Below are 26,758 nucleotides of genomic sequence, written 5' to 3' on the forward strand. Positions count from 1 at the left end.
GTCGTTGTTGTATCACCGTCAGTAAAATACATTTTATTTTGTTGTTAAATAGCTGAAGACGAATTGAGTGAGATTAAGAGAAATTCAAATCGTTTAACGCCAAAAATACTAAAACCACTATCTTTATGCTCAAGGAAAAGTGAAATTAGTAAAATTATGACGCAGGAGAAAATTGGAAAAAGACTAGGAAGCTTGGACATGTTAAAGTGAAAGAAAGAGTTGGTTATCTCACTTCTTGTAAAATTCGTACGTCTACTCTCTTTTTCTCCTTCGTTCAAAAGGTTTTGATTTTACGAATTTGTTTTCTCCTTCGTTCAAAAGGTTTTGATTTTACGAATTTGCAATGATCAAACGGAAAAGAGTTCCACAAAGCTTTTTTGTGGATGTGAAATCGCCAAAGTTCTTTTGTACAAACTCAGAGAAGAAAAGCCAACAATATTCATTTAAACAAAAAAGAAGAAGAAAAAAAAACTCTCTTGCTGCAATGTTAATATTCACAGAAGGAAGAAGATTGAGAGAAGTTAGCTCGTATACTCGCAATCCAACAAACGAGAGAGTATCTCATTGCAACTCGGTCTTTGTTCCGGTTCTGTCCAACAATCTACAATAACAAGAGATAACACATCAGATAAGAATATTCCATAAAACCCAAACAAAAGATTAAGGAACAATGAGGGGTCACAATACATACCTGCAATAAGCTTTCCCAGTGGTCCTTCAGGAATCTCAAGCCGAGCTCCCTCATAAGCAATGGCATAAACAACCTGAAGAATATGCAGATACTTGTTACACATGTGTATCTACTCGTAATGTGTCGCTAAGGAGGTCCTCTTTTTGTTTCAGTTATCTTACCCGTTCTGGCGGTACTCCTTCCCAAGGTCTGGTTAAAGTGCAGAGTTCCCACATTATTACACCCAAGCTGAAGATATCGCACTTTTCTGAGAAGGGCTCATTGCGGATAAGTTCAGGAGCCATCCACTCTGGAGTTCCTGCAGAGACTGTGTCTCTCATTGTTGTCCCTGTCATTATCCTCGAGAGCCCAAAATCACAGATCTTGACAGTCCATTTGTTGCTCAAAAGACAGTTTGCACTCTTTATATCACGGTGTACTATCCCCATCCGGTGTATGCACATCAATCCCCTAGCAACATTTTTATCAAGTTTAAATGCTGTTTGTTGATACAAATGATTACAAAACTTTCTCATCAAAACACAATTCCATGGCCTATTTGGAAGTGTCATTGCCTTCTCGTCAAACCAACATTTTAACACATTTATACCACATAACGGTTTTGTATGGAAGATAGAATTACCTGCAAATGTCACGCAGCATCTTTAGCTTCCTCCGCCAGCTTAGCCTCTTTTTTTGTCCACTCAAGTGGAGCAAATAATACAAAGATCCCATTTCCATGTACTCAGTGATCAGTGATAATCGTGGAGGTTTTGTGCATGCTCCAAGGAACAGTATAACTACACAAAGTCGAAGATGCCTCCGTTAATGAAATCATATACTACAATCTTACAATGAAAACTCATAGAGATAGATTCGTACCATTGGGATGTCTAAGTCGGCTGGTCATCATTGGATGCAGAAAGAGAACGAAGTAAAGAAAGTCAGAAGACAAGTCAAGTGTTATTGCTAATTTGAATAAAACAAAGAAAGCCTACACACCTAAGAATTGATATCTCATTGCAGAAATCCTCCATGTTCTCAGCTGTAAGGTCTTGCTCAAGGAACACTTTGATCGCAACATCTGTCCCGTTCCAGATCCCACGGAAGACTTCTCCAAAAAAACCTGGACGAAATCAACAAAGAAGTTTCAGTCGGATGCTAATGTTTAAAATAAATCAAAATTTTGATGACAAAAATATAAGGGTTAAGACTAAAGAGTGTGAAGGATAATTAACAAATACTAGACATAAGCCATATTTTTCTTTGAAAGGAATTTTGTGGCCAATACGCATAAACCCAATACAGTTAAAACCATTGAGCTAAAGATCCTTACCAATTCCAACACGTGTCCCAACAGTCAACTCGGAAAAGTCTATGTTCCATTCTTCATATGGTAATAATGGCTTATTCTGGAACATCGGAGATCCCAATACTTTATCCCAGATGTGGCTTATATTACGATTTGACGATCCACTTTGGTCATATTGGCTTCGGTAGTTCTGGGGAGAAGATGGTAGGGAGATTGCCTTCTGTGGATCGAGTGGTTCCCTTAAAAGTGTAGACCTTCCACCAGAAACTTGGTCATGGGCATCAAGATGAAAACCAGAGACCTAGAAGCACAAAGTCTAGTTAAGCCACAAATTTCACAAGTCAAAATGAGTAAACGATTCCAAGTTCATAATTTAAGTATGCTGCAAAAGATAAAAAAAAAAACATCCCCTTGAAGTCCATTATTGCCCTTGTTGTTGAAACATAAAAAAAATTATTTCCTACAGATCACAATCATCATTTTCCTAGAATTTTTCTTCCATATCCTGAAACATATAAAACTTCCTGTATAAACTTAGTCCATGAGAAAAGAGACCTAAAATGCTGTTGCAGCCCAAGTTTCTTTGTTTTCAGTATTTTCACTTCTATGTTTACAAGCTAGCAGCATAACCAAATTTCTCAAAATATTCCAACGATCTATATATGAATAAGCTTAACATACATCTTTCTGGAGATGAGAGCTCTCGGTTCTGTCATTTGGAGAGTTAGGAGATGAGCCATCATCCCCTTGCTCTTTTGCGAGGCGATTCTGCTTCAAGGCTTCATTCATCGCTCTTACTGCCCTGAAAAAGATTAACAGGTAATTTTTGTTATAAGGCTATCAATAAAATAACAATACCACTGGAGCTCGGTGTTCCAAATAATTTAATGGTGGTATATATCATAATAAAATTGCAATGATCATATATCAATGCACAATCATTGGAATGTTATATAATCATATGATTGTGCAGTGATATGTGATCCCAACTAAGAAAAAGAATGCCCTCTCTAGCATTCTTTTGATACTTTCGATAAGAGAGTGTACCACTAATATTGTCGAAATCATTACATAGATGAAATCACAACTGAGAAAAACAGATAAGGTGAAACTGCTAAACTGCAACCTATCACAGGAAATTTACAATATATCAAAACCAGAGAAGCTTGTTAACGAAGGGAATTATAATATATATGTAACCAGGTTGCAGAAAAAAATCATGCTAGCTTTACCATGCACAAGAAGTTAAAAAAGAGCGATAATGTAAACACTGACCTGACAATATCATCGCCAATCTCGGGAGTTATACTAATACTTCTCCTCCTTATTCTCTTCGTTTCCAATTTCGCTCCTCCAACAGATTTGCTGTTGCACATGAAAACTGATAACATAAGGATTTCTTCAACAAACTTTAGACACCATGTTATTTAAGCAAAAACGAGACGAAAGAGCTCGGTAAGCACTAAACCAGACACCAAACACCATACTCTCTTGCAGCAATATATCACATATATTGAAAAATACAAGGAAAAATCAAATCTGCCAAAAACCTCTCCAACATATACAAGTTACAAAGACAAAAAACCGTAACCAACCTTGATGTGGCAACATCACCGGTGAAATCTCGTGCCAAGTTCTTGTCGCCACTTAGCATGGACCTTGTACGGGCTCGGAAGGAGAGATGTTCGGGACTGTGGACGCGATAAAAGTAAAAAAGATCTACGAAATTAGAAGACTGGAATAATGAACGTGGGAAAATCAAACATCAACTTGTACTTGGTTTCAGAATGCATATACATGTACAATTCAACAGGGGTAAGAGTAACCTGGAATTAGCAGTCCGCTGATCAGCAATGACCTTTCTCCGGCTCTGCCTCCAAAACTCGTTAGCCATGTTTGACTCGCTCTGTGAGAAACTGGAGATAAAAGATAACACTAATGACATAAGGTCATCTATTCCATTCCTCGATTAAACATAAGCTATATTCAAACCTGGGGTTGGCTGGCATAAAAACATATTAAAAACAACCAGGATTATCACCTTAATTTCCTCTCTAGCGCAGAGGCAGAACGTAACAGCATGTTCCTTGACGGTGGACCAGACATATTTGGAGACCCGTCTAGTTTCCTGTGCAACAAAAGGTTTTCATCTTTTTCTGCACTGTACAACAACAATAGTTAGAAACTCTGCACACAAAAACACTTATTACTGAAAAAAGCTGTAGTAAACTAAGATACACGCTATACTTATATAATAATGCAATGTTCATGCATTGAGATTTTACAGTATAAAACTTCAATATCTACTTACTTTTCATGGTCAATTCTCTCTGGATAACCAAACATGGGACTGTTTGGCTCCAAAGGTGAATCACAAGAGTCATTCTCTGCAGAATCACTTTCCCCTGCCGCTGAAATATGACTCATAAAAATTGCCTTGGTTGATAGAGGGATAAGCTGACCAGGAAATCGCATTAGATCAACCAGCATTTCCACAGAATTCAGCAGAACCGTGACAGAAATATGGCTGAATGAGTCCACACTCTCAGCGGCTCCATCACTTGGCAACCCCTAATCAAACAAATTAACCAAAATGAATAGCATGTTTAAAGGTGGTCAAAATATTCAGAATTTAAGTCATGATGCATATTTCTTCTCGAGAATAACATTTATCAAAATTAATCATCATACGCAAAAATGGAGTGATTCTCAAGACCAGGGATGACATTTTTGTATGGTACTTAGTACTTACCACTACAAGCCTACTTTGAAGACCAACAGTATCAGCTAAAACTTTAAATAAGATTGCTCGAGGACGACAAGAACCATGTTTGATCTGTCCTAACAATTGAATACCACAGTTTTCAAATGATTGTGTAGTTTTTGCCGGACTCTGCAGAATGGATTGCTTATAAACATCTGCTACCTGCCAGACAATTTCAATAAAGAATTTCAGATAACTAAAAGGAGTTAGCAAGAGTTATGAAATGCCCGCTCTTGTCGCATCTTCAACAAATTGATGTTCCTGAAGACACTAATAAATGGGATGCGAGAGAAAAGGGCAAGCAAACAAAAATATATATTTCCTAATTCAACGTTTTTTCCAAGTAAGCAGAATGCACAAGTTGGAATTAGAGAGAGATTAAGGGAAAGAAACTAAATAGTCTAGGGAAGTTTATCTTGAAACACAAAAGAAAGATGCTGATTCACAATTTAGAAAACAAAGAAGACGTAAAGATCATGTGGCATCTATCTTAGTATTATAACGGACACTCTCAAAATCACTTTTCATTTGACAGACATGTAGTCACAACTCTTCCTACCTCAATTTTATCGATTTATGATAATTATTTTTGCATGCAACTTTTAAATGGAGAAACAATATGGTTATTTAGTGATTTCATACAGGAAACAATTTTTAGCATGTAGATTATTTATAAAGATGTGACGCAGAGTTAAATTAACCATTTATACAAAGTACCTCAAATACTTACCAGTCCAGCAATTTTCTTAATAATAGTAGCTGGCTTTGAGTTCAATCCACTGACAAGTTTGGTAATCAGCTGTTTTTGCCTGAAAAGCTTTTTATCTTTCTGAAAATCAACAAGAATCACATCGGCCTTTAAACCTTCGTCACCCAGAGCATGTAGATCTTCCAATGTAGGAATGCTATTAAATAGCTGCTTCAATCTATTATCCTGTAGAATTTTAAATTGACAGGTAACACAGGTTAATCGAGATTGAATAAATCTCACTGAAACATTATTGAGCAGAGCTAATATCAACCTAAAAGTAGCTTACCGGGATCACAGAGTAGAAGCCATTTGGGATCGGCTCAGAAAGCGAACCAGTACTCCAGAGGATATTCGATGCAGTACTAGATGGCAGCCCATCTTGCCCAAGACTTTTGGGTGAGTCCTTAGAACTAGAGGTCTCTTCTTGTGATCCTAGATAAATAGAACCAAATCTCTCCACAAATTCTGAAGGCCACCAGGTTTGATTGGAAGGTTCTTGCTCTGATGGCCCAGCATCATCTCCCGTCTCTCCCATTGCCAATTACCTTGATGACTATACTTATATTATCCCCTATTTATCCCATAAAAGGAAGAGTAGATAGAAGAAAGGAAATCCTGGAGACCAAATTACTGAGAAGCAAACTTCATTTATCAGTAGCACTCAATCTGGAGGTCACTTGATCTGCGTTCACAGAAACGAAAAATGGTAAATAAAAACTATGATGGTATCGAAATAATGGAAACAAAGAAGGCGGAGTTTTCGATGAATTCACTTAAAACTTACATGCATTACACACATTAACAATAAAAACAAAAGACTAGTTGCACTTGTTTTCCCTCATCACAATCTAACTGATACAATTGCCAAATAAAGGAAAACTCAAAAATTTCACCAGTTCAACGATGTGTGCATTACTCACTTGTACAAGAATTATTGATGGTTTTCATCCGAGAGACCAACGTATGTCTCAAATGATTGAAGCTATTTCGTTCTCCTCAAAGTCTAGCGGGGAAAAAAATCTAAAGGATTAATCCTAACTTCCTGTAGCTTCCGATGTTAGCACAAAATATCTCAGTGATGCACCAAATTATTCATAATCAGCCAAAAAATATAAAACAAGAAGCGGGAACTAAGTGTCAAAGATAAGGAAACCACCAGCATTTTAATAAAAACAAGAGAAAAAACTCTTATAATCGAATCTCACTCTCATCAAGTCAACGACAGAATCTCGTAAGGATCTTAATTGAATAGAGCAAACCAACATAGATCCCATGAAAGTCTCCAGGTAATACATAGCACAATTCTGAATAAATTGAGTCCCGTATATACAAGTTCATAAGTGCGATCTCGTTCGATTTACTCAGAAACTCAGTTTCAACGCTAAACCATGACTAACGCAAAACCCACCAAACTTAAACAACCTTTACGAAAACAAAGACCAACTAGAAAACCCCCTAAGAGCGATCCAATGCACGGAACGAAGTGTCACAAACATAAAACCAAATGAATCACAATTCCAAAGATGAGCATTTAAGAAAAGTTCAATAAGGGTTTTTGTAAAATCACCTTAATCAGATCCACGCATTCAAATTCCGATCGAACTCCCGAGTTTAAGAATAAACGAAAAATCAAAACTCGATCTCAGTGTGAAGACTAAGATGCAGCAAAAAAGTCCCGATCAAAGGCAACAAAGAGCTATACGGTTCACACACACACAGACACACACGTACACAAAACAATCAGGGAGCATATATGTACATGTGTGTGCTTTTTTTATTTTATAAGAAGTATTGAAATCGGGATTTCACACAGTGTTTATGATTTTGATTTGAGGGACCAAAAGAGAGAGAGAGAGAGAGTGATGGGATTTTGGGAAAGTGATGAAGACGAGGGAAAGGAGAGGAAGATGAGAGACGAAGAGAGACGGACGACGACTGACCCCCCCCTCAAGTGACGATGGCGAAGTCACGTGCGAGTTGATGAGTCACGTGTCATTAAGTAGATGCACCTCTCTCTGATAGACAGCTGTCATCCCTCGTGAATCACCACCGTCGCTTCTCTTCTTCTTTTATTTTTCCTGATTGGTGGGGGTGGTGGTAATAACTAATAATCTTTTGACATTTTATTTATTTTTTAATGCATTTCTATCTTTTTAGGGGGTTAATACAGAGATTTATAAGAAGAAGAAAGAAAAAAATTAGAACATCCATTAATTAGTATGTTTTTTTTTTAGTTTTTTGACAACACATACAGTACTAGTAATATTTTTATCTAATTTAAAAGTAAGATGATCTCTATTCATTGAATGTAGTGGACCTTAATTAATTAATCTATTCAAAGTACTAATCAAGAATACTTTGATCTAATTCGGATTTTTAAATTTATTATCATATACTTTTCCTAATCCCTACTATGTTATGATTCTTTCAAAAACAAAAAAAAAAACTTTAAAATAAAATGAAAGTTTATGTAATTCAAGAAAAAAAATTGATTCTAGTATATATCGAAATAAAATAAAATAGAGGAAAATGTGAGGAACAGAAGCTTTTATTTTTAAATCTAATGACATACCGATGATGATGATTATTTTTATTTGTTGTGCAATTATGGCGAAGCTAGTGAGAAATGTAGAGAAAAAATAATTAAAAGTTGGATCACGTCAAGGTCAATTAGATTTGGAGGAAATATTAAGAAAAGAAAAAAAAGTGCACGTGGAACATTATCATCGAATCTATTCCTTTTTATTTATTTTAAAATTTTGCCTTTTTCTCCGGTTATTAGTGTTTTTTTAGAATTTGCCAAAGTTAATAATAATATTCTACGAATAATTCTGATAACCAACTAATTAAAACAAAAACAAATATTGATGTTAACAAATTACAACCATATTGACCCAAGTGACTTTTTTTTCGTTTTCTCCTTTGTAATTGTCTTGCGGCCAAAACACAACTGTTACCAAACATAACACATTTTAAAGCTATATATTTCCCGGTATCAACTTCCCGGTAATGATTCCTTTTGGCAATTAATGAGGAAATTATTTGATAATCTAAAGTGTACATACAAGGCGATAATGAGAAACCCAAATTGCTCTCGTGCCCTCGTAATTTTTGCCACCGACACCTTGACTTGCTATCAAATATATGTGTAAAGTTACATCTTACATGTCGTTTCAGCCATGTGTCTGACTACTTCTATCAGCCAAAACATATTAGAATCTCAGGCATAAGTGGTATTACTTGAGGACCCGTTGAGTTGTGTTAAAGACCTTTCAAAGAAAATAACTTTCAGTTTTCTACTTCGGTAAGTCGGTAACTACCAATCACCAATATGTGGACCATGCAAGTTTTTGGGCTTCGCTATTAACAAACATTAGCGAGGGATTTCTTTTTGTTTGTTTTTAAAAGCCTAGCATAATTAAAACACAACTTAGGTGTAAATTTTAAATCTTAATTGAAGATATTGACATCAAAGGAAATTGGGACTAGGACTAAGAACTCTCTCTATCCCTTTAAGAATGAGATTATCTTTATATAAACGAGTATGCCAATTCAATGATGATATATATATATATATATATATATATATGTATTATCATTATTTCAGAGAGAAGAATTATGGAGGCGAAAAAGAGGAAGAGCAGCGATGATGAAGGAGAAGGTGCAATCAGCTACTTTCCAGATGATCTACTTTGTCACATCTTGTCTTTCCTTCCGACAAGAGCTGCAGCTTCGACATCTCTTCTGTCCAAAAGATGGCGACGTTTGTTCACACTGATACCTACTAGTCTTGATCTTGATGACTCTGTATTCTTACCTCGTGACAGACCAAAAGAATGCCGTCGGACTAGTTTCATGGACTTTGTGAACAGACTTCTTGCTCTCCAATCCGATTCTCACATTCCCACTACCAAATTCTCTCTCAGATGCCATAAAGGCGTGGACGAAAATCTTGTTGAGGATTGGATACACAAAGCTCTGATACGCGGAGCAACAGACCTCTCCTTAGTGTTGCTCTTCCCTTCTTGCGGATACACGTTGCCTTCCTGTATCTTCTTCTATAGCCAAAACTTGGTTAAGCTTAAACTAGGTGCTGGGATACTTGGTCTCGTAGACAGTTTTAAAACTCATCGACCAGACTTTATCTTTACAAAGCTTAAAACTCTGCACCTTGATTCTATTGACTTGGGTCCTTTTGATCCTGGGTTTGCTCTGCTTCTATCTAAATGCCCTGTGCTGGAGGAGTTGATCATAAATAATGCAAACTGGTACCAATGGGACCCTACATCAGTGTCCACCCCAAGCCTCAAGAGACTAACCTTTGATTGTGCCCATAACCTCTCTAAGTTGAAGGAAGGGAAATTAGCACAGGCTTATGAGTATCCACCGGCAGATATTAGTCTAACCTTCTACTATGGTACTTGGGCTCCATCCACTGTTTCATTTGACACTCCAAACTTGCTCTACCTAGACTACTCAGATTTTGTTGCCAATAACTACAAACTTGTTAAACTGGATTCCCTTGTTGAAGCCAGACTCGATCTTGGATTGAATGGAACTCACGTGTATGCAAGAGATCATCTTGGATATCAAATTGAGAGAGATGCCACCAATCTTATCATGGGGATACACAATGTTCAAACTCTTCACATATCCTCCGATACCCTTGAGGTTTCTTTCATTTTTGTTTTTCTCTATATAGTTAATTGATTACACTTTTGATGATCTTAATGACGATGTTGTCATGTATTTTCAGGTAATTTCAGACTTTTGTAAGACCGTACCGGTATTCCACAAACTGAATCATTTATCTATTGAGACTGACGATGAACGAGGATGGCAAGCCTTACCTCTCTTGCTCATCAACTGCCCCAGTCTACAATCTCTCGTCTTCCATGTAAGTATACATATAAGAAACAAAAAAAACTCTGTAGTTTATATATGTTAATTACACATTTTTTAATTTGGTTTGCTCCTCCCTCAGGGTCTACACCACAGTCTAACGGATGGATGTGGGAATGCTTGTAACTGCATCCCCCCCTCTTCGTCTTCGTCTTCGTCATGTCTAACAACATGTCCTGTGAAGGTCCTGAAGATATTGGACTTTGGGGCAACCTGCGGAGAGATGTCATTAGTTGAACATTTCCTCAAGAAGTTGCCTCGGCTTGAACAAGTGGTCATTGTATTACACTCTGATTCCTCCCAAGGAGAGGATGCTGATATTTTTGAAGTCTCCGAGGCACTTGAGATGGCCCCGAGAGCGTCACCCTATTGCAAGTTGGAAGTAGTTCATTATTAGTTCTGATGAATCTTCTGTAGGGAGACAATAATAAGATTTTAATAAGAATACTCTGTTTCGGCAATTCATAAGAACATACCAATTCTAATCAACACCGTATATTCAGATAACTTGTTTTGTTCAGACAATTTCAGAATCAGAAGAAGCTTCTTAAAAAGAAAATACAAGTTACAACGACCGTTTAGAAACACTATTAGAGAAAAGATCACTAACTAAATCATCAACTAACGCAGAGACAATCTCTCCTTCCATGTCAATGCCTTCCTCAAACATCTCTCTTTCGTAACCAATCCACCTCCCTTCGAAACAGCTCATGTCATGATCCACAAGCTCGTCGATCATCATCTCTCTCATCTTCTTCAACCCTTTTACTTCTCTGTTCAGTTCTTCAGCCAATAGACCTCTATGTTCCAACAAAATCCCACCTGACATCATCATCCCTTTGCAGCTTCCAATTAACATCCTTTCAAATTTTACTGCTAAGCACTGATTCACACAGTCGAAAAGCGCCTTTCTTTCTGTCTTCATTGACATTGCAGCTCCTCTAGAGCATTCCATTTCATCAAAGAGGCTCGAGGGTAATAATGATTCATTAGTGGCTGTCCCTGAGGCCAAGTCTTGAAACATGAGCTGCCCAGAGTTGAGTATCTCGGTTATGTACTCGATCTCCCATTCCGGTGTTGCTGAATCTGTTTCATCTAAGGTGTACTGGGACTCGTTTGATGAAACCCAAGTGAGCTCTTGATCTGATGAACTCTGTTTCATGCCTGAAAAAACCAACAAATATTAAGCTTATTTAGCTGCAAATCGTATTAAGACTATTTGGTGGGAATCCAAAACCTGGTTCATAAGAAAAGGAAGAACGATCCAGACATAAATATACAAAGACATACCATATTCTCTGTCATGTCTGCAATCTGAGTTACTCTTGCTGAAGGATGGTGCAAAATCATCGGCTTCTGTAAGAGTGGTGATGCTGCTAACTTCTTGTTCTTCTCCTTGTATCATCATCTTCTTCTTTAAGAAAAAATGACAAAATTTTCTCAGAGACTGGTAAGCTGGAAAAGCATTTGATATAATAGAATATTAAAGCTGCAGTTTATCGAAACTAACCTGGACTTTCTGGTTGTTATAGAATGAAGTGCCGTCAGAAACAGTTTCACTCTCTGTTAAAACTCTATCAAGACTGTTATCAGTCAATTCACTATATTTTGATGGCGAGGAAATCATTCCATTGGCTCTATCCTTTGAAATGGAACTCAAAGACTCTTCTTGGATCAAGCTAGAGCTAGATGATTCAATCTTTGAGGTCAACTCCCTGAGTTTTTGCTCCAAAAGCGCATTTAAAGAATCACCGCCTATCACATTGAACTTTACAGCAGAGTCTGCATCTTGTTTGGGTCCTTGTAAATGAGATGATAAACCTTTGATTGAAGATGAGAAAGTAAAAGATATCACATCCATGTCCTTTTTCTGATCATCTTTACTCATACTTGAGTCGCCATCACTGGAAATGTTACATTTTATCGACTTTTCACCCCTTTTGATCCGCTTATCTTCATAAATTCCTGATTCTTGCACCCCATTCCGCGGTTTTTTGTTTCGAGGAAGACTCTTTTTGCGGGATAAAGGTAAGGAAGTGGTTTTTTCTGCTGATGCCATAGTAAATCCAGGGCTCTTTGATATAGATCCACTTTCTACAATTACCTTATTTACTACTTTGTTCATTACTTTTCTGGATTGCTGATTGTCCCTGCAGTTCTGCTTCTGGTAGTTCTGCTGAAGCACATTCTTCCCTGTGCTCAAGGAAGATCCTTTGATACTGTTTTGGCTTTTAACTGCCCTGTTCTTTGCTTCCGCTTTCTCCTTTTGTCCCGAAGACATCCTCTTGTTGCCACTGGAGGACGTTGTTGAGCTGTCTTGCTTCTGATTACTTCTGGCCTTTGCTTGCGCAGAGAAAGAAGGTGGCTTCACTTCACCTTTCAACCCATCACAACTGCTTGTTGCCAATACTGTAGTTTTCTTCTCGTTTTGATCTCCTCTTAGGTACCTACTGTTGCGAGCATCATTATAGATTTGAGGAACTGAAGTTGATGCTTTCTGTGCAGCTTCTAGTTTCTCTTTCAAATCTCGAATCCTCAATGGAACTGGCGAAGAAGAATCAGACGATGACACCACCCGTGTTCTTGCAATCATCCGTGGACTTTGCTCAATCATTCTTGAAGCAGCTTCCATTACATAGGCAGGGTTCCTAGATGGAACAAATCCAGGATTCCTTATTGGAGACAATAGCTTATTGTGAGTGACGGAGATCGGTTTAGCTGATCTAGGGGGTAAGGTTTCGGTTTGAAACCGCTCAATCATCCGCTTACGTGGCCCTTTACTCGTTCTTGAATCCAAATGATCGCAAGAGACGCCATCGAATTCACTCAGATGATCAACATTAGCATCCCAAGTACTTGCCTGGCGTGAGGATCTGAGGAAGTATGGATCAAGATCAGGATTAAGCCGCGGTTCCAAAACATTTGGTAGCGGTAAACCCTCCAATCCCATAAGCCTCGCCACCACACTCGGTGCTCTAACCACATTTCCATCATCACTAGTTACAGATGAAGCACAACAGCTCGAGTCACTTCTCGGGTTGTAAGTTGAGTTCTTGACAGTCTGATCGACCTCAAACTGTTGACACAGATCACAGCACACAGCACACACCACAGAACACAATTAGTTCATGTCTAACAAAAAAAGCATTGCATAAAACGAGGAAATGGTATTGAGCAAAGCCTTACAACAGACTGCGGCGTAATAGAGGGGTTCTGAACATTCTCTTTTGCTTGCCTAGATTCTTCTGCATCAAAAAACACTTTCAATTATCGAACTGCATTACCTTAACGAACATTTGTATACATAGAAAACAAAAGAAAGAAGACCATACCAGAGAGTTGGGAGGTATTGGATGAGAAAAGCTTCTTCCTGGATTTTCCATGCCAATCAAACAGATTTAGAAACGCTCCTCTTGGCCTTTTTCTCTCAACAACGTCCATCTTAGTTCCACCTATCTATCACACAAAAAAAATTGAATCATTTTCAATGACAAGACACTGGATCCCATCATAACAACAACAGACAAAGCAAAGCAAAACAAAAAGACCAAAATTAACGATTTAGCTATGTAATGAATCGCCTACTTTTCAGCTCAAGTGTATAGCAGAAGCATAAAGGGAAATTATATCAGGAATGAAAATCATCTTACCTCTTAGGATGCCAAAGATCTCATTTTGTTTTTACTTAAAAGGATCCATTCATCAAGTATAATTTGCAGAAACCCTGTCTAGAAGTCGAAGATTACCAAAATTCAGAGAAATGAGAACCCAGATGTGTTACTTTTGCAAATTGGATCGAGCCAAATCGGAAACTTTTTGGCGCTAGAAGATCTTGCCCTAACAATCGACCAAAGCTCTCCACTTTAATCTCACAATCGACGGAGAAAGGGGAGGCAAAACACAAAAATGAGATTTAATTAAACCAGACAAGCAAAACAAAGGAGAAGATTTGGGGTTTTTGCGGAATGGGTAAGATCAGCGAAGCTCAAAACAGATTTGAGACTGGGAGTTTTTGGCATTTGAGATTAGGGATTTGGGTAGTGAACTAAAAGAAGTAGTGTCGAAGCAGCAAGAGTCGTCTTTTTAAAAAAGTGAGAAGAGATGAGCAGAGTTTGAATTGAAATGACGACAGAGAGAGCCGTTGCAAAGATGGATGGAGAGAGAGAGAGAGCGAGTGAAAGATAAGACAAAGAGAGAGTTTTGAATTTAGGAAACTAAAAGCTCCTTCCTTCCTTTAGGAAATTGAAAGTGTTGTCTTTTAAAACTATACAAAAAAAAAAGAAAAAAAAACTTAGAGGGGTGTATTCAAAATGGAATTTTTAGAGATTTGAGTTTTATTGGGGTTTTAAATGATTTTGATGATTTTAGGGAAGTTCATATGACTTTTGTAAAATCCTTTCAAATCTCACCAAAAACTATGGGATTTGGATTTCTGTATTTTTAACTAAGGAAATCCTCCCAAATCCTCTGAAATCCTTCAAAATCATTAAAAGCCAAATCCACAAATTGTTTTTAATAACAGTGGATTTTAATGTGGATTTTGAAATCATTAGTTGAATAACAGTGGATTTCATGAGACTTTTTAAAATTCATGTTTGAATAACAATGGATTTGTAAACTTTTTACAAATCACTTGAAATGTCACTTTGAATACACCCTATTTTTTCAACAACTATTTTGGCTTTTGTTTATATAGTCGCAAGCATGATCACATCATCTAATATAGGCTTAGTTAAATGTTTTATATTTTGGTATCCAATGCAGATCGAGATTGCTATATACTTATGTTTCAGTTTGCAGTTTCTCTAGTTTGAAACGTATAAAAGAGAATTTGAATTGGTTAGGGGACAAAAAAACATAATTTTAAAAAGGTCATAACGTTTTAATTTTTCAGGTGTATAAAAATAAAGGCAAAGACTTTATAGTAAACAGTGCAGTCACTGTATAAGTATTATATGTGTCGTTTTTTTTTTTTAATAATCTATTTAGTTTTGGGTCTCACTCGGGCTCACCACTTTCGTATGATTTTGAATATTTGTAAAATATGCTTCATTCTATGATTCGATCTCTTCAAAGTTAAACCTTTTTTTTTGTTTGTTTAGTGTTTGGACTTTTGAGCTTACAAAATCAGAGTTTTGAAGTTGTTGTGGTTGAGTTGCTTTGAAGTGGCGAAACCAAAGGTAGAGCATATGAAAATGAGGTCTGAGCAATTGCCCTAGTATGAGACTTGAATCTCACAATTGCAGAGTTGATTACTAAAATGATTCCTTATTCATATGCTCTTGAAAGTTAAGTTTCCACACAAAAATCTTGAGAAATCATTTATTTGTTGTCTTTCGAAATTAATTATTTTGCACCCACACATATATTACAAAAACATATATTTGCTATACGAAGATAAAATCAAATTATATTAGTTATCGAAATCAAATTATTTTTTGTAGTTATAAGTTGTTACAAACTAAATTATCCTTTTTACCCAAAAAAAAAACTAAATTATCCTGATAACAAAAAAAATATTTAAAACAGAGAAAGAAATTTTAAAAAGACAATGACAAAAGACAAAACACAAACAAACATACAGTTGAAACTTGAAAGGTTGACTCATATAAATATAAAATTTGGTGATAAGGAAAAATCACCAAATTTAAGTTTTTTTCTTTTTTCGAAAATATTGATTCAAAATAATATCCTAAATCGCAAAAAAGAAATTTTATATGAGCTGACCTTACTTGTCCCCATTAAATAGCTTCAGTGTTGAAGAAAAGTCATTTTTTCTTTTTTGTGAAAGGAAAAAAAACTTCGATAGATAATGGGATAGAAGTGAACAACTGAACAAATATACATTTGTAAGAAAATTAGAACGGGCCTTAATAAAAGTTAGGTCAGCCCATACTTTAAGAAAATAATATCGGGCCTTAATAAATTTAGGCCCATTTATAGTGAACATATATCAGTGATAAATCCTTGTTTGGTCTTCCTTCTCCTTAAACCCTAATTCTCTCTCCCTCGGCTCTCTCTCCCCAAATTTCTCAATGACCACCACAGAGTCGCCGCCGCCGCCGCAACAGACGGAGCTGCAACTTGTTCCCGCTTCACAGACTTCAAGAGTGAGTCCCAAGACTGTTGGTAGCGCCGTAGAGGGTCTCGTCAAATGGAGAGCCGAAAAATCAAAGACAGAGAAGGCTCAACTTCTCGAGCAAGAGGAGTTCGTCTACCTCGTTGTTACGTTGAAGAAGATTCCACAGACGAGCCGTACGAACGCTCATCGCATCCCTTTACCTCATCCTCTTATCAACCCGTCGGAGGATTCGCCGGAGCTTTGTCTCATTATCGACGATAGACTTAAAAGTGGTCTCACCAAGGCTGATGCGATGAAGAAGATCAAATCGGAGGATATTCCGATCACTAAGCTTCTTAAGCTGTCGAAGCTAAAGTCTGATTACAAGGCGTTCGAAGCTAAGAGGAAGCTCTGCGATTCGTACGACATGTTTTTCGCTGACCGGAGGATTCTTCATCTGCTCCCGAGATTGATTGGGAAGAAGTTCTTCGCCAGGAAGAAGATTCCGGTGGCGATTGATTTGAAGCACAAGAACTGGAAAGAGCAGATTGAGAAAGCTTGTGGATCTGCTATGTTCTTCATGAGAACTGGGACGTGCAGCGTTATTAAGGTTGGAAAATTGTCTATGAAGAGTAGTGAAATTGCTGAGAATGTGATGCAGACATTGAATGGAGTAGTTGAGTTGTTGCCTAATAAGTGGAAATACATTAGGTCTTTGCATTTGAAGTTGTCTGAGAGTTTGCCATTGCCTATCTATCAGTCTGTGCCTGATTTGAAGCTCAAAATCGATGCTTTTGGAACTGGAAAGAGTGTTATTACGGAGGAGATGAATGGTGAAGTTGAAGAAGTTGCTGATGATGCTAGCGAGAAGAGTGTTACAGAGAAAGGAAAGAAGAAGAAGGGTAGGATTCATGAGGTTAGGTATATGGATAGTAATGTATCTGAGGTGCTTGATGAGGCTGAGATTGGTGGTGTTGAGGATAAGAATGAGATTGTTGTGTCTGGGGCTAAGGAGGAGGAGAAGAAGATGAAGAAGAGGAAGAAGGAGGTCAGTGAGGTTGCAGAGAGTGAGAAGCCGATGAAGAAAGCTGCGAAAGGGAATTTGAAACCAGCAGTTGAGAAACCGGTGAAGAAAGCTGTCAAGGGGAAGATGAAACCAGATGTTGTGAAGCTGGAGAAGAGTAAGGATGTGTTAAAGGCGAAAAAGACAACAAAGATTGCCAAAGACGAGTCTGGTGGTGGATTGAAACCGAAGAGGAAGAAGAGTGTGCTTAGAAAATGAGGCAAGGAAAGATCTCGACTGTTTCCTTCTTTTGCCATCGAGTAATTTTGAGTATGATTTATGTTTTGTTTTCTTATCCTAGTTCTTATTACATTTTGAGCCCTTTCATATCTTGTACCACTTCTATGAAACATCGAACTGGTGAATGTGGTTTGGTGGTTTTGTGGAGGAAACATACTGTTAGGCTTTTTAAGTACTTATTTTACGTTTTTCATTCTAAACTAAGCCTAATTATCTGAATTTATTGCAATAAGCATTTAACCGATCGAGCTTTGGTAGCTACTTACACGACCTTGATCTCCATCTCTTAGTCAATGTCTCACAAAGGTTAACACTTCAAAATCATCTATGTCTCATAGCAAATTGTATGAAAAACTGCATTAGTTTCTTAATTACTCTCATGGCCAACAGAAGAATTCAAAGTTGCTATGGTATAGACATGAAATAAAGATAGGTAAAAGATCAATGGAAACAAAAAAATATAAAACCTATATATGACACTGTTTCTGAGCAATTGTTTTATTAGCTGCATATAACAATGGACCCAAAAAAATTATAATATTAAACTAGTGAAGTATTCATAAAGATGTATGAGGTAAACATTATCATACCACGAAATAAGCTGAACTTTTAATGTGGTCACATTTATGTAAGAACCTCGACCATTGCAGCCAGCCTCTGAATGGTTTACCAATTATTCTCCTCATGATAAGCTCCTTTCTCTCTCAGCTCTTTTCTTATATGCTTAAAGCTTTTTGTAATCTCATTTTCTAATCACAGGACCTCTGTACGGAACTCTCCATATCACAAAGCTATCAGGAGGTTGATACTCTTCGAGCCATGTCACATTTGAGATCACCTCTCCATTCATCACTTCAATCTCACCTGGTTTCAAAAATGATGTTCATCAAAAACATAGCCATAGTAACAAATGATAGTCGTAAACCAAATCTGTTTAGCAATACACATAATGAGCATGTTCCATGAATCTACATTTAGACTCTTATCTAATCAAGCACCTATAGTGGTTTAGCCCATGATTCCTCAACAAAGTGCTATGAAAGTAGCAACATTAAGAAATATAGTAGCATTTTTAAGCAATTAAGTTATAAAGTGGTTTCCTCGTGAAGTTACCAGGTAAGTCTCGTATTGGGGATTTGCGGAAGTAGTTGCAGTGTCTGCCATGAGTAGAAGAGTATGGAGGAGATAAGATGTCGAAGATTGCACAATGAGTAATGGCTTTGAAACAGTGAATGTTGCCACCGGTCGTTGGATATAGAGTGGTCGCTGGGCTAGGGGCAGTCATATCAGTATCCTTGACCAGCTTTGCAGGTCTTGCTATGAGTAAAAGGGAACAACAGATTACTGATTTTGAAATGATTCGCATAGAAGCTACACTGGGGCAGTTTACATGTCACTATTACCTTGTAATGGATCGTCTAGCTCTGATGGGTCAGGCTCAGCCCAATCATATGACTTCACGTGCATTGAACCATAAACAAGCTTGCTTAGAACTGTCATGCCTGGATGATTATGAAGTGGTATGACAGACCCAGGTGGCATGCAGAAAATTCCAATCTGACGAAATAATGATCAAAGCCGAATAAGCAGACAAGAAAAAACAGGAATCTTCACTTCAGAACTTTGTTTAAATGCAGTATACGAGCGTGTTGCCTCATGGCTGAGAGCAATGGCCAGAACAGAGACCAAAAAGATTAGTAATGATGAGAGATCTGGTTTCAACATGAGAAGTCTAGCTTAGGTAGTTCTACTAAAAATGAGCAGCTTCACATAAAGTATAATGCCTAAATATATCATAGCTCATTTTTCAATATATTAGTGAAGGCATGCTCAAACGTTTAAAAGTGAAAACTACATGCGAACCCATCCTGAAAGAAAGTATGCTCACTGAGAAGCTGTCACACTCATGTAACTGAAGATATTTTATTGCTGGCAGAGAATGATGGTTTCCATTACGTTCGTTCCCAGGACCAGGCCAGTTACGCACCAATTGAGCTTCTTGTTCGAGACCAACATCAGATGGCTTGATTTTCTCTGAAACAGGAAATAAAGGTATTAAGTATGTTTGCAAATATTAGACCTTATAAAAAAAACAGCAGTCTAATGATGACACAAGAGAGTGCGATACCCAAAACTAGTACTGTAATTCAGACATCACGAGCAACACAGAGTCCCTAAAAAAACATTATGGAGCAAGCAATATTGTAGAAAGACAAGGGAACAACATTTGCAAGACAGTGGATAAGAAAATGTAGTCCCCTACCCAACATATTGCGAACCTTGTCTAAGGCCTCTTCAGACACAGGTCCATTAGGTGAGAGAGATGCCTTGCAAGTATTGAAAAGCCTCTGAATATAATACGGCATGATACGAAATGGAAGAAAACTCCAACTTCTTAGAGCTCCTAAGTTGCACTGATCAAGCTTTGAGTTATCTAAAAACCAAAGATGAGTGAACCGTATCTGTTTTTTCCAGTTTCAGCACCAGCGACCACCTTCTTCAATGATTCTCAATCACTGCCCTGAAAGAAGAGAAAATAAAAATATATTTTTAACTTCATACAGAGCTCCAGAATCGAAACAAACAAATCTGGAAAAAAAAAAAAAAAAAACAGATAATACAAATCCAGGAGCTCTGGCGTCTCTGACAAAGTGGTGTTTTTAAAAATCACTGCATCTACCTAATTGAGCTCAGTCACATGAAGAAAAACATATTGCTAGGAATAGAATTTAGGTCAAGTTATTTTGCTAAACTGGATCATAAATCGAATTGAACGGTGCCCAGAAGATTCTAACAATTCACTCAAGAATATCACAAACAAAAAAAAACACAATTTAGAGAAGATACTGGAACAAGAGGAATAAAGATTACGAGTCGTTGGAGCAAGTAGAAGAAAGATGAACCAGCTATAACTAGAAGCAGAAGGAGATAGATAATAATAGAGATGAAAAGGTGAGCTTCGAATTTCTATGGTGATAGAGAGAGACAGTGAGAGTGAGAGACCACCTTTCGAGCAGAAGAGTGAAAAATCCGAAGAAGAAGAGAATCGGAGGAAAACGAAACGATGATGGAAATGATTTCAAGTCAGTCGGAGGAGGAGGAGGAAGAATCAGAATTTGATCTTTTTTGCTTTCTGAGTCATTTATAAACGTCAAGTCTCACTCTCTCCCCCCCTTACTTTTCAAATAGTCAATTTCAACCCCTTCGCTTTTTGTTTTTGGTTCGAATCAATTCCACCTATTTTCTCTCTAGCACCGAGAACAAACTACAACTTTATTTATTTTGGCCAACCAACAATGACTAATTGATACATTCTCTTACGAGTTGTATTTGTATATATATAAAAATAAAGGTAACTTTTTTTTTAATCATTTTAATACGGAGTTGACCGGACAAATCTCGTTTTAATTCAATGTTAATTACATAATTTAATATCAAACAACGCAAGTAGCAAATATATGTATTTTAACTACAATCTCTTGGTTCTATATCGTATTTTTTTTTTCATTGTTTTGTGGTAGTTTGGAATTAATCAAGAGAATTCATGATGTAGATTTTTGTTTATTAGGAATATGAGGAAAGAGAGAATGGTAGATATTTTATTTAAAAAAATATTTACAAGATAACTAGCTTAAGAAGAAAAAACAAACTTCACAGATTTTGTTAAATATGAATAGTTTGATTATGATTATAAAAACAAAAAAGAAAGGTACATATAAAATATTCTATTAAAAAGTGTAAAATTATATGTTATCTTTTAGCTATTGCCTATCATGCTCATACACACATACTAGGATGGGACGTGTAATTCTCTCTATTGGTGTGTTTTTTACACTTTGGAAAGCCCAAACCTTTTGTAATAATAACCTTTGATCTATGAAAGGTATAGCTTAGAGCATCTCCAATGGTGAGGGTGCTTACACATTTTTTTACATTAATTTTTATAAAATAAATTCATAAGCAACTTTATTTTGATGTTAAAAATATTGGTGATCCAATGGTATGATTCTTAATGAAGTGTTTAAAACAAAAACAAAATTTATTCTTCAGTTGGATCTTCGATTGAGCTGCTCTTATAAACCCCCTTGGACCAAACCACACATTGATTCTTCAGTTAGATCTTCGATTGAGTCAACATTTCGGATCCGATCTTGAAGTTTTATCACCACCGATTAAACCATCGATCAAGAGAGAAAATGATTACGAAGATAAGAGAAGAAAATAACACGTATACCCCTCTCAAATTACCAGAAACTGATTCGTTTTCCATGCTTTCTTCATCCATGGAGAGAAAGAGAGAGAAACTAGGGAGAGAGAGACTCCGGATAAAGAGAGAGAGAAAGTTCAGAATTTTTTTTTTCTATTTTCCTTCCACCCAATAAAAATTTGACACCTATGCATCGCTTATCTGTTGTTTAAACTCGCAAATTAAACAACAATCCTTGCAATTTTATCAATGTTATGCATTTTATTCTATACATACATTCTTAAGCTATTGAACAAGCACATATTAAGGTGTATTAGTAGCCTACAAGTCCGTTTTGTCTTAACAATTCCAAACGGGCTTTCTCGGTCTTTTGGACGAAACTATCCTCGGCAAGATATTTTTATCTGAAGGGGACTTCAAAGTTAGCTATTTACTTAATTACCCCTTATGGAAAAAATCAGAAATATAAAATTGATTTTGGTCTGATTCATTTTTATCTAGATCCTCTTCTTCTCTCTTACATTTCTTTTTATTATTATCCACGAGAGACCGAAGAAAAACCTAAAAAAGAAGAAGAAAAGCAAAAATCTCTCTCCTAAGAGAAGCCATGGCAGGAGTTGGACCGATGACTCAGGATTGGGAACCAGTTGTGATCCGTAAGAAAGCTCCTAACTCTGCCGCTAAGCGCGACGAGAAGACTGTCAACGCCGCTCGTCGAAGCGGCGCCGATATCGAGACCGTTCGGAAATGTTTGTTTTCTCCTTCTTCTTTTTTTTTTTTTTCTCTCGATCTCTCTCTCTCTCTGATCTGCCTTCTTTTACTAAGCTTTGCGAAAAGATTTATTCGGTTTAGGCTCTGATTTTTGGTGACTGAATCTAGGTTGAGTTGTTTCTACGCTGTGTTTTTTTTTTCAAGTTTCCAGGATTAGGGTTATTTAATTGTCTTCGCCGCCACTGGATTATTATGATTTCATGAGATAATTTGTCATTTGTATTAGGTTTCTAGGTTTGTGATTATTTCGATTGCTGTTTGCAGGAGTAACAATTTTGCTTGAGGTTTGCTAATTGATTATTGCTCGAGTACTACTTGTTTTCTGTATTCACGAATCTTTTTTTCTTTTTTTTTGTTCAGCATGAATGTTATAGTTGTCTAACCGGATCTCTTTTGTATTTGCTTGGTTTTAGTCAATGCTGGATCCAACAAGGCTGCATCAAGCGGAACCTCCTTGAACACGAAGAGGCTTGATGATGACACTGAGAACTTATCTCGTGAGTAGATTATATCCGAATTATTCATCTGATATTTTATTATGCACTGACACAGAGATATTAGTTAGTACCTGCCTCTGTATTCTGGGACATTGTTGTTTACTAGTCGTGTTCTTATTAGGGCCATGTCTTTCTGGGTTCTTCATGCTTTCTACAATTTTAGTAAGAGGGAGTCTTTTATTTGTTGATGGGTTATAGGGATGCCAAAGAGCTGAAGCTTTATGTATTGTAGTTTTTGCAAATCATTGTGTATTCCATTCTTGTGATAGGTTGATTAGGAAATGTTGGTTATACTTCTAACACCTTGTCTGTGTATGGGTTGTATAATCAGACTTCTAACAGCTTGTCTGTGTATGGGCTGTATAATCAGATGATCGTGTGCCTACTGAGTTGAAGAAAGCCATCATGCATGCCAGAGGGGAGAAGAAGCTCACTCAATCGCAACTCGCCCAAGTACTTTCTCTTTTCTCTGTTGTTACTTTACTTGTTCGTATGTAACGAGATTCATGATGATAACATTATATATGTTTTGCTTTCTGTAGCTGATCAATGAAAAGCCACAAGTGATCCAAGAATACGAGTCAGGGAAAGCAATTCCAAATCAACAGATCCTTTCGAAGCTGGAGAGAGCTCTTGGTGCCAAACTCCGTGGAAAGAAGTAAGGAACAAATCTCTCTCAAGCTATAAGAAAAAAAAAAAAAAGCTAATCCCAGTTTCTCCAGTTCAGATGCTTTTACCATATGCTATGAAAACTATATGGTTGGTTTAATGGCATAGTAGTGTGTTGCGAGGAATCTTTTATGATGTAAGACACAAACAAAGCTGTTTGGAACCTTTTGTCATTATAAATAATCTGTTTTCGTTTTCGTCGTGTCTCGTAAACCCCGACTTCCACAAATCTAGTATATTTTTATGTAAAAAAGTTTGAAATTTGAAACTGATGCAGTCTCGACTCTCGCTACATTATTGAGAAAAAAAAAAGAATTTTATGGAACAAATAGTTGTCAATCTGAAAATTACTCGGAAGCCAAAATATACATACTGTATACTGTAGATAAAGATGAGCTTGTATTTTGGGCTAGATATTTCTGATTTTGGGCTTTTTTAATTGTGTTTCATTTCAACTGTTTACGCTTGGTCTAGAATCCATATATACATTAACACTCGGGGACTAAACTGTACAAACATAAAGTAAAGGGAAAAGAGTGTAAAGTTGTCGTGAATACGTACATCCCTGCAACTATTCCCCGCGCCACAAAACAAAACAGTACAGTGAGTCAGTGAAGCTGACATTCACACACACACACACAAACATAAAAATCAAAAACAAGAAAAAAACTAATTTTCACGAAACCCGAAGCTCTAAGTTATTCCTCTACTGTTTCAATCTCATCTCCTCCATCTCATAGACCCTGAGTGGCAATTTCTAGGGTTTTCACATTTTTCTTTTCTTTTCCATTTCTGGAAACTAGTACAAAGGCTTCTTTTCTCGTCTTCTACTTTTGGGGGAGACAGAAATGGAGACAGACGAAGCATACCAAAAGAAAGAGCGCGCTGCACTTGTAGCCATTGTCGTTCTTGCTTGTCTTGCTCTGTCTTCTTTGTTCGTTGCCTTTAGCTACTACTGCTACATTCGTAACAAAGTTTCTAAGCGTCACAGGATTAGCAAGAGTAAAGCTCAACAATTTTACATTTTTAATTTCTTCCTCTTATCTCTATCTGCATTTCCTTCTTCTTACACTCTCTGTTTCGCCGGATACTGCAATTTGTTTCTAATTTGGAAGATGGTTTTTAATTAGGGTTCGATTTTGTATTCTGGGTATTGAATTTGTTGTCGATTCTTTTAGGGTTTGATTGCGAGGAGAAAGGTGATTGTCAAAAGCTACAAGATGTTACTGACAATGGGCTGCAGATTTTCACTTTTAAGCAATTGCATTCAGCGACTGGTGGGTTTAGCAAGTCTAATGTGGTTGGGCATGGTGGCTTTGGGTTGGTTTATCGTGGTGTGCTTAGCGATGGGAGAAAAGTTGCTATCAAGTTCATGGATCATGCAGGGAAGCAAGGGGAAGAAGAATTCAAGATGGAGGTTTGTTTATTTGAGCTTCTTCATTGTTCTTTTGCTTTTCAAGCTTATTTACATTTTGCATTTTGTAGAATTTTCGATTGCTTAAACCAATTGATCAATTTTTTAATTTTTTTCCCGGTGACAGGTTGAGTTACTAAGCCGCCTGCGTTCACCGTACTTGTTGGCACTTCTTGGCTATTGCTCAGATAATAGTCACAAGCTGCTTGTGTATGAGTTCATGGCAAATGGTGGTCTGCAGGAACACCTGTATCTTAACAACAGTAAGTTCATTCTGCCAGTATTGGTAAATGTTGTTGCTTGTTAGAAGTTTTCCTCTTTTTACTTCTATGTATATCCATTAGGTAATAGAATCCTAGATAGTGTCTTGTAGTTACTAACTGGTGAACATAGCATCTTGAGTTCTCATTGTGTATTTGATAGCTTTTTCTTGCATATAGGATCTGGTTCTGTCCCACCGAGATTAGATTGGGAAACTCGGATGAGAATAGCTCTGGAAGCTGCAAAAGGCTTGGAATATCTCCATGAACAAGTATCACCCCCAGTGATTCACAGAGACTTTAAGAGCAGCAATATTCTGCTGGACAGAAACTTCAATGCCAAAGTTTCAGATTTCGGATTGGCCAAAGTGGGATCGGATAAAGCTGGTGGACATGTATCAACCCGTGTATTAGGCACACAAGGATATGTAGCTCCTGAGTATGTTTTCCACTCAATCAATTTCTTTGTTCTTCCATCACTTCAACTTGATTAGCTGGGTATAACAGCCATCTTTTTTTAATTTCTTGTTCAGGTACGCATTAACCGGTCACCTGACAACAAAATCAGATGTCTATAGTTATGGTGTAGTCCTGTTAGAGTTGCTAACTGGTAGAGTTCCAGTAGATATGAAGAGAGCTACAGGGGAAGGCGTTCTTGTCTCTTGGGTACACATTCCTTTCAGAAACTGCTCTTGTGTCGTCTTGTTGTTTGCTCTAATAACTTCTCTTTTCCTTTTCTCCAGGCTTTGCCTCTATTGGCTGATAGAGAGAAAGTAGTAGACATAATGGATCCAACACTCGAAGGACAGTACTCGACAAAAGAAGTTGTTCAAGTTGCAGCAATAGCAGCAATGTGTGTTCAAGCAGAAGCTGATTACAGACCATTAATGGCAGATGTGGTGCAGTCACTGGTTCCGTTAGTGAGAAACCGTAGGTCAGCTTCAAAGCTTAGTGGCTGCTCCAGTAGCTTTAGCTTGGCTCGGTCTCCTAATTCGCCGGGTAAAGCAAGCATCGGTTCTCAGTAAATCAGAGAGAAAACAAAATGTAAGGCTTCTTTTATGTACCCACTGGATTTGCTAAAACAGACTCTAATGTTACACTTTGGGTGACCAAACATGGGAATTAATAATGATCATATCAAATAAAGACTTTTTAAATACATTAAAGAGAAATTACT

At 37.1% G+C, this 26,758-nt stretch overlaps 7 protein-coding genes across 12 annotated transcripts; 4 read left to right on the plus strand and 3 right to left on the minus strand.

The window, feature by feature from the left end:
* Window positions 1–344: 344 nt before the first annotated feature.
* Window positions 345–7,410, minus strand: LOC17885930 (serine/threonine-protein kinase EDR1). Of its 2 annotated transcripts, XM_023782424.1 has the most exons (18): window positions 7,065–7,410; window positions 6,418–6,500; window positions 5,784–6,179; window positions 5,477–5,680; window positions 4,735–4,908; window positions 4,294–4,553; window positions 4,024–4,143; window positions 3,809–3,898; window positions 3,578–3,673; window positions 3,258–3,347; window positions 2,664–2,784; window positions 2,007–2,283; window positions 1,673–1,796; window positions 1,553–1,572; window positions 1,314–1,470; window positions 853–1,141; window positions 692–764; window positions 345–601 (listed from the first exon to the last, which is right to left on the minus strand). In XM_023782424.1, the coding sequence occupies exons 3-18, from the start codon at window positions 6,030–6,032 to the stop codon at window positions 522–524; spliced, it is 2,424 nt and encodes an 807-aa protein (XP_023638192.1). In that variant the 5' UTR covers window positions 6,033–6,179; window positions 6,418–6,500; window positions 7,065–7,410; the 3' UTR covers window positions 345–521. The 2 variants fall into 2 exon arrangements, with proteins under 2 accessions (XP_023638192.1, XP_006290610.1); XM_006290548.2 differs by lacking the exon at window positions 6,418–6,500.
* Window positions 7,411–9,115: 1,705 nt separating this feature from the next.
* Window positions 9,116–10,796, plus strand: LOC17886116 (F-box/LRR-repeat protein At4g14103). The gene is made up of 3 exons (XM_023783195.1): window positions 9,116–10,168; window positions 10,254–10,394; window positions 10,482–10,796. The coding sequence occupies exons 1-3, from the start codon at window positions 9,116–9,118 to the stop codon at window positions 10,794–10,796; spliced, it is 1,509 nt and encodes a 502-aa protein (XP_023638963.1).
* A 76-nt stretch (window positions 10,797–10,872) lies between these two features.
* Window positions 10,873–14,592, minus strand: LOC17887323. Of its 4 annotated transcripts, none has more exons than XM_006290541.2 (6): window positions 14,050–14,592; window positions 13,732–13,855; window positions 13,586–13,644; window positions 11,910–13,475; window positions 11,690–11,810; window positions 10,873–11,563 (listed from the first exon to the last, which is right to left on the minus strand). In XM_006290541.2, exons 2-6 carry the CDS (start codon window positions 13,838–13,840, stop codon window positions 10,965–10,967), a joined length of 2,454 nt encoding a protein of 817 aa, XP_006290603.1. In that variant the 5' UTR covers window positions 13,841–13,855; window positions 14,050–14,592; the 3' UTR covers window positions 10,873–10,964. The 4 variants fall into 4 exon arrangements, with proteins under 4 accessions (XP_006290603.1, XP_006290604.1, XP_023639103.1 ...); XM_006290542.2 differs by having other exon boundaries at window positions 11,690–11,813; window positions 13,732–13,851; window positions 14,050–14,591; XM_023783335.1 differs by having other exon boundaries at window positions 11,690–11,813; window positions 13,586–13,641; window positions 14,050–14,591.
* A 1,805-nt stretch (window positions 14,593–16,397) lies between these two features.
* On the plus strand, window positions 16,398–17,982 carry LOC17886359 (ribosomal L1 domain-containing protein 1). The gene has a single exon (XM_006290358.2). The coding sequence runs from the start codon at window positions 16,435–16,437 to the stop codon at window positions 17,740–17,742; it is 1,308 nt and encodes a 435-aa protein (XP_006290420.1). The 5' UTR covers window positions 16,398–16,434; the 3' UTR covers window positions 17,743–17,982.
* A 226-nt stretch (window positions 17,983–18,208) lies between these two features.
* LOC17887333 (plant cysteine oxidase 5) lies at window positions 18,209–20,929 on the minus strand. 2 transcript variants are annotated; one of them, XM_006291707.2, is made up of 6 exons: window positions 20,770–20,929; window positions 20,027–20,284; window positions 19,652–19,797; window positions 19,167–19,320; window positions 18,877–19,080; window positions 18,209–18,627 (listed from the first exon to the last, which is right to left on the minus strand). In XM_006291707.2, the coding sequence occupies exons 2-6, from the start codon at window positions 20,127–20,129 to the stop codon at window positions 18,506–18,508; spliced, it is 729 nt and encodes a 242-aa protein (XP_006291769.1). In that variant the 5' UTR covers window positions 20,130–20,284; window positions 20,770–20,929; the 3' UTR covers window positions 18,209–18,505. The 2 variants fall into 2 exon arrangements, with proteins under 2 accessions (XP_006291769.1, XP_006291768.1); XM_006291706.2 differs by lacking the exon at window positions 20,770–20,929 and adding an exon at window positions 20,635–20,721.
* A 1,562-nt stretch (window positions 20,930–22,491) lies between these two features.
* LOC17885126 (multiprotein-bridging factor 1b) lies at window positions 22,492–24,104 on the plus strand. The gene is made up of 4 exons (XM_006291954.2): window positions 22,492–22,719; window positions 23,155–23,238; window positions 23,609–23,691; window positions 23,781–24,104. Exons 1-4 carry the CDS (start codon window positions 22,578–22,580, stop codon window positions 23,898–23,900), a joined length of 429 nt encoding a protein of 142 aa, XP_006292016.1. The 5' UTR covers window positions 22,492–22,577; the 3' UTR covers window positions 23,901–24,104.
* Window positions 24,105–24,525: 421 nt separating this feature from the next.
* LOC17884800 (probable serine/threonine-protein kinase PBL7) lies at window positions 24,526–26,742 on the plus strand. The gene is made up of 6 exons (XM_006292559.2): window positions 24,526–24,909; window positions 25,086–25,324; window positions 25,449–25,584; window positions 25,762–26,020; window positions 26,115–26,247; window positions 26,325–26,742. The coding sequence occupies exons 1-6, from the start codon at window positions 24,756–24,758 to the stop codon at window positions 26,604–26,606; spliced, it is 1,203 nt and encodes a 400-aa protein (XP_006292621.1). The 5' UTR covers window positions 24,526–24,755; the 3' UTR covers window positions 26,607–26,742.
* Window positions 26,743–26,758: the final 16 nt, after the last annotated feature.

This window comes from Capsella rubella, unplaced genomic scaffold (genome assembly GCF_000375325.1).
Source record: "Capsella rubella cultivar Monte Gargano unplaced genomic scaffold, Caprub1_0 scaffold_5, whole genome shotgun sequence".
Lineage (NCBI taxonomy): Eukaryota > Viridiplantae > Streptophyta > Magnoliopsida > Brassicales > Brassicaceae > Capsella > Capsella rubella.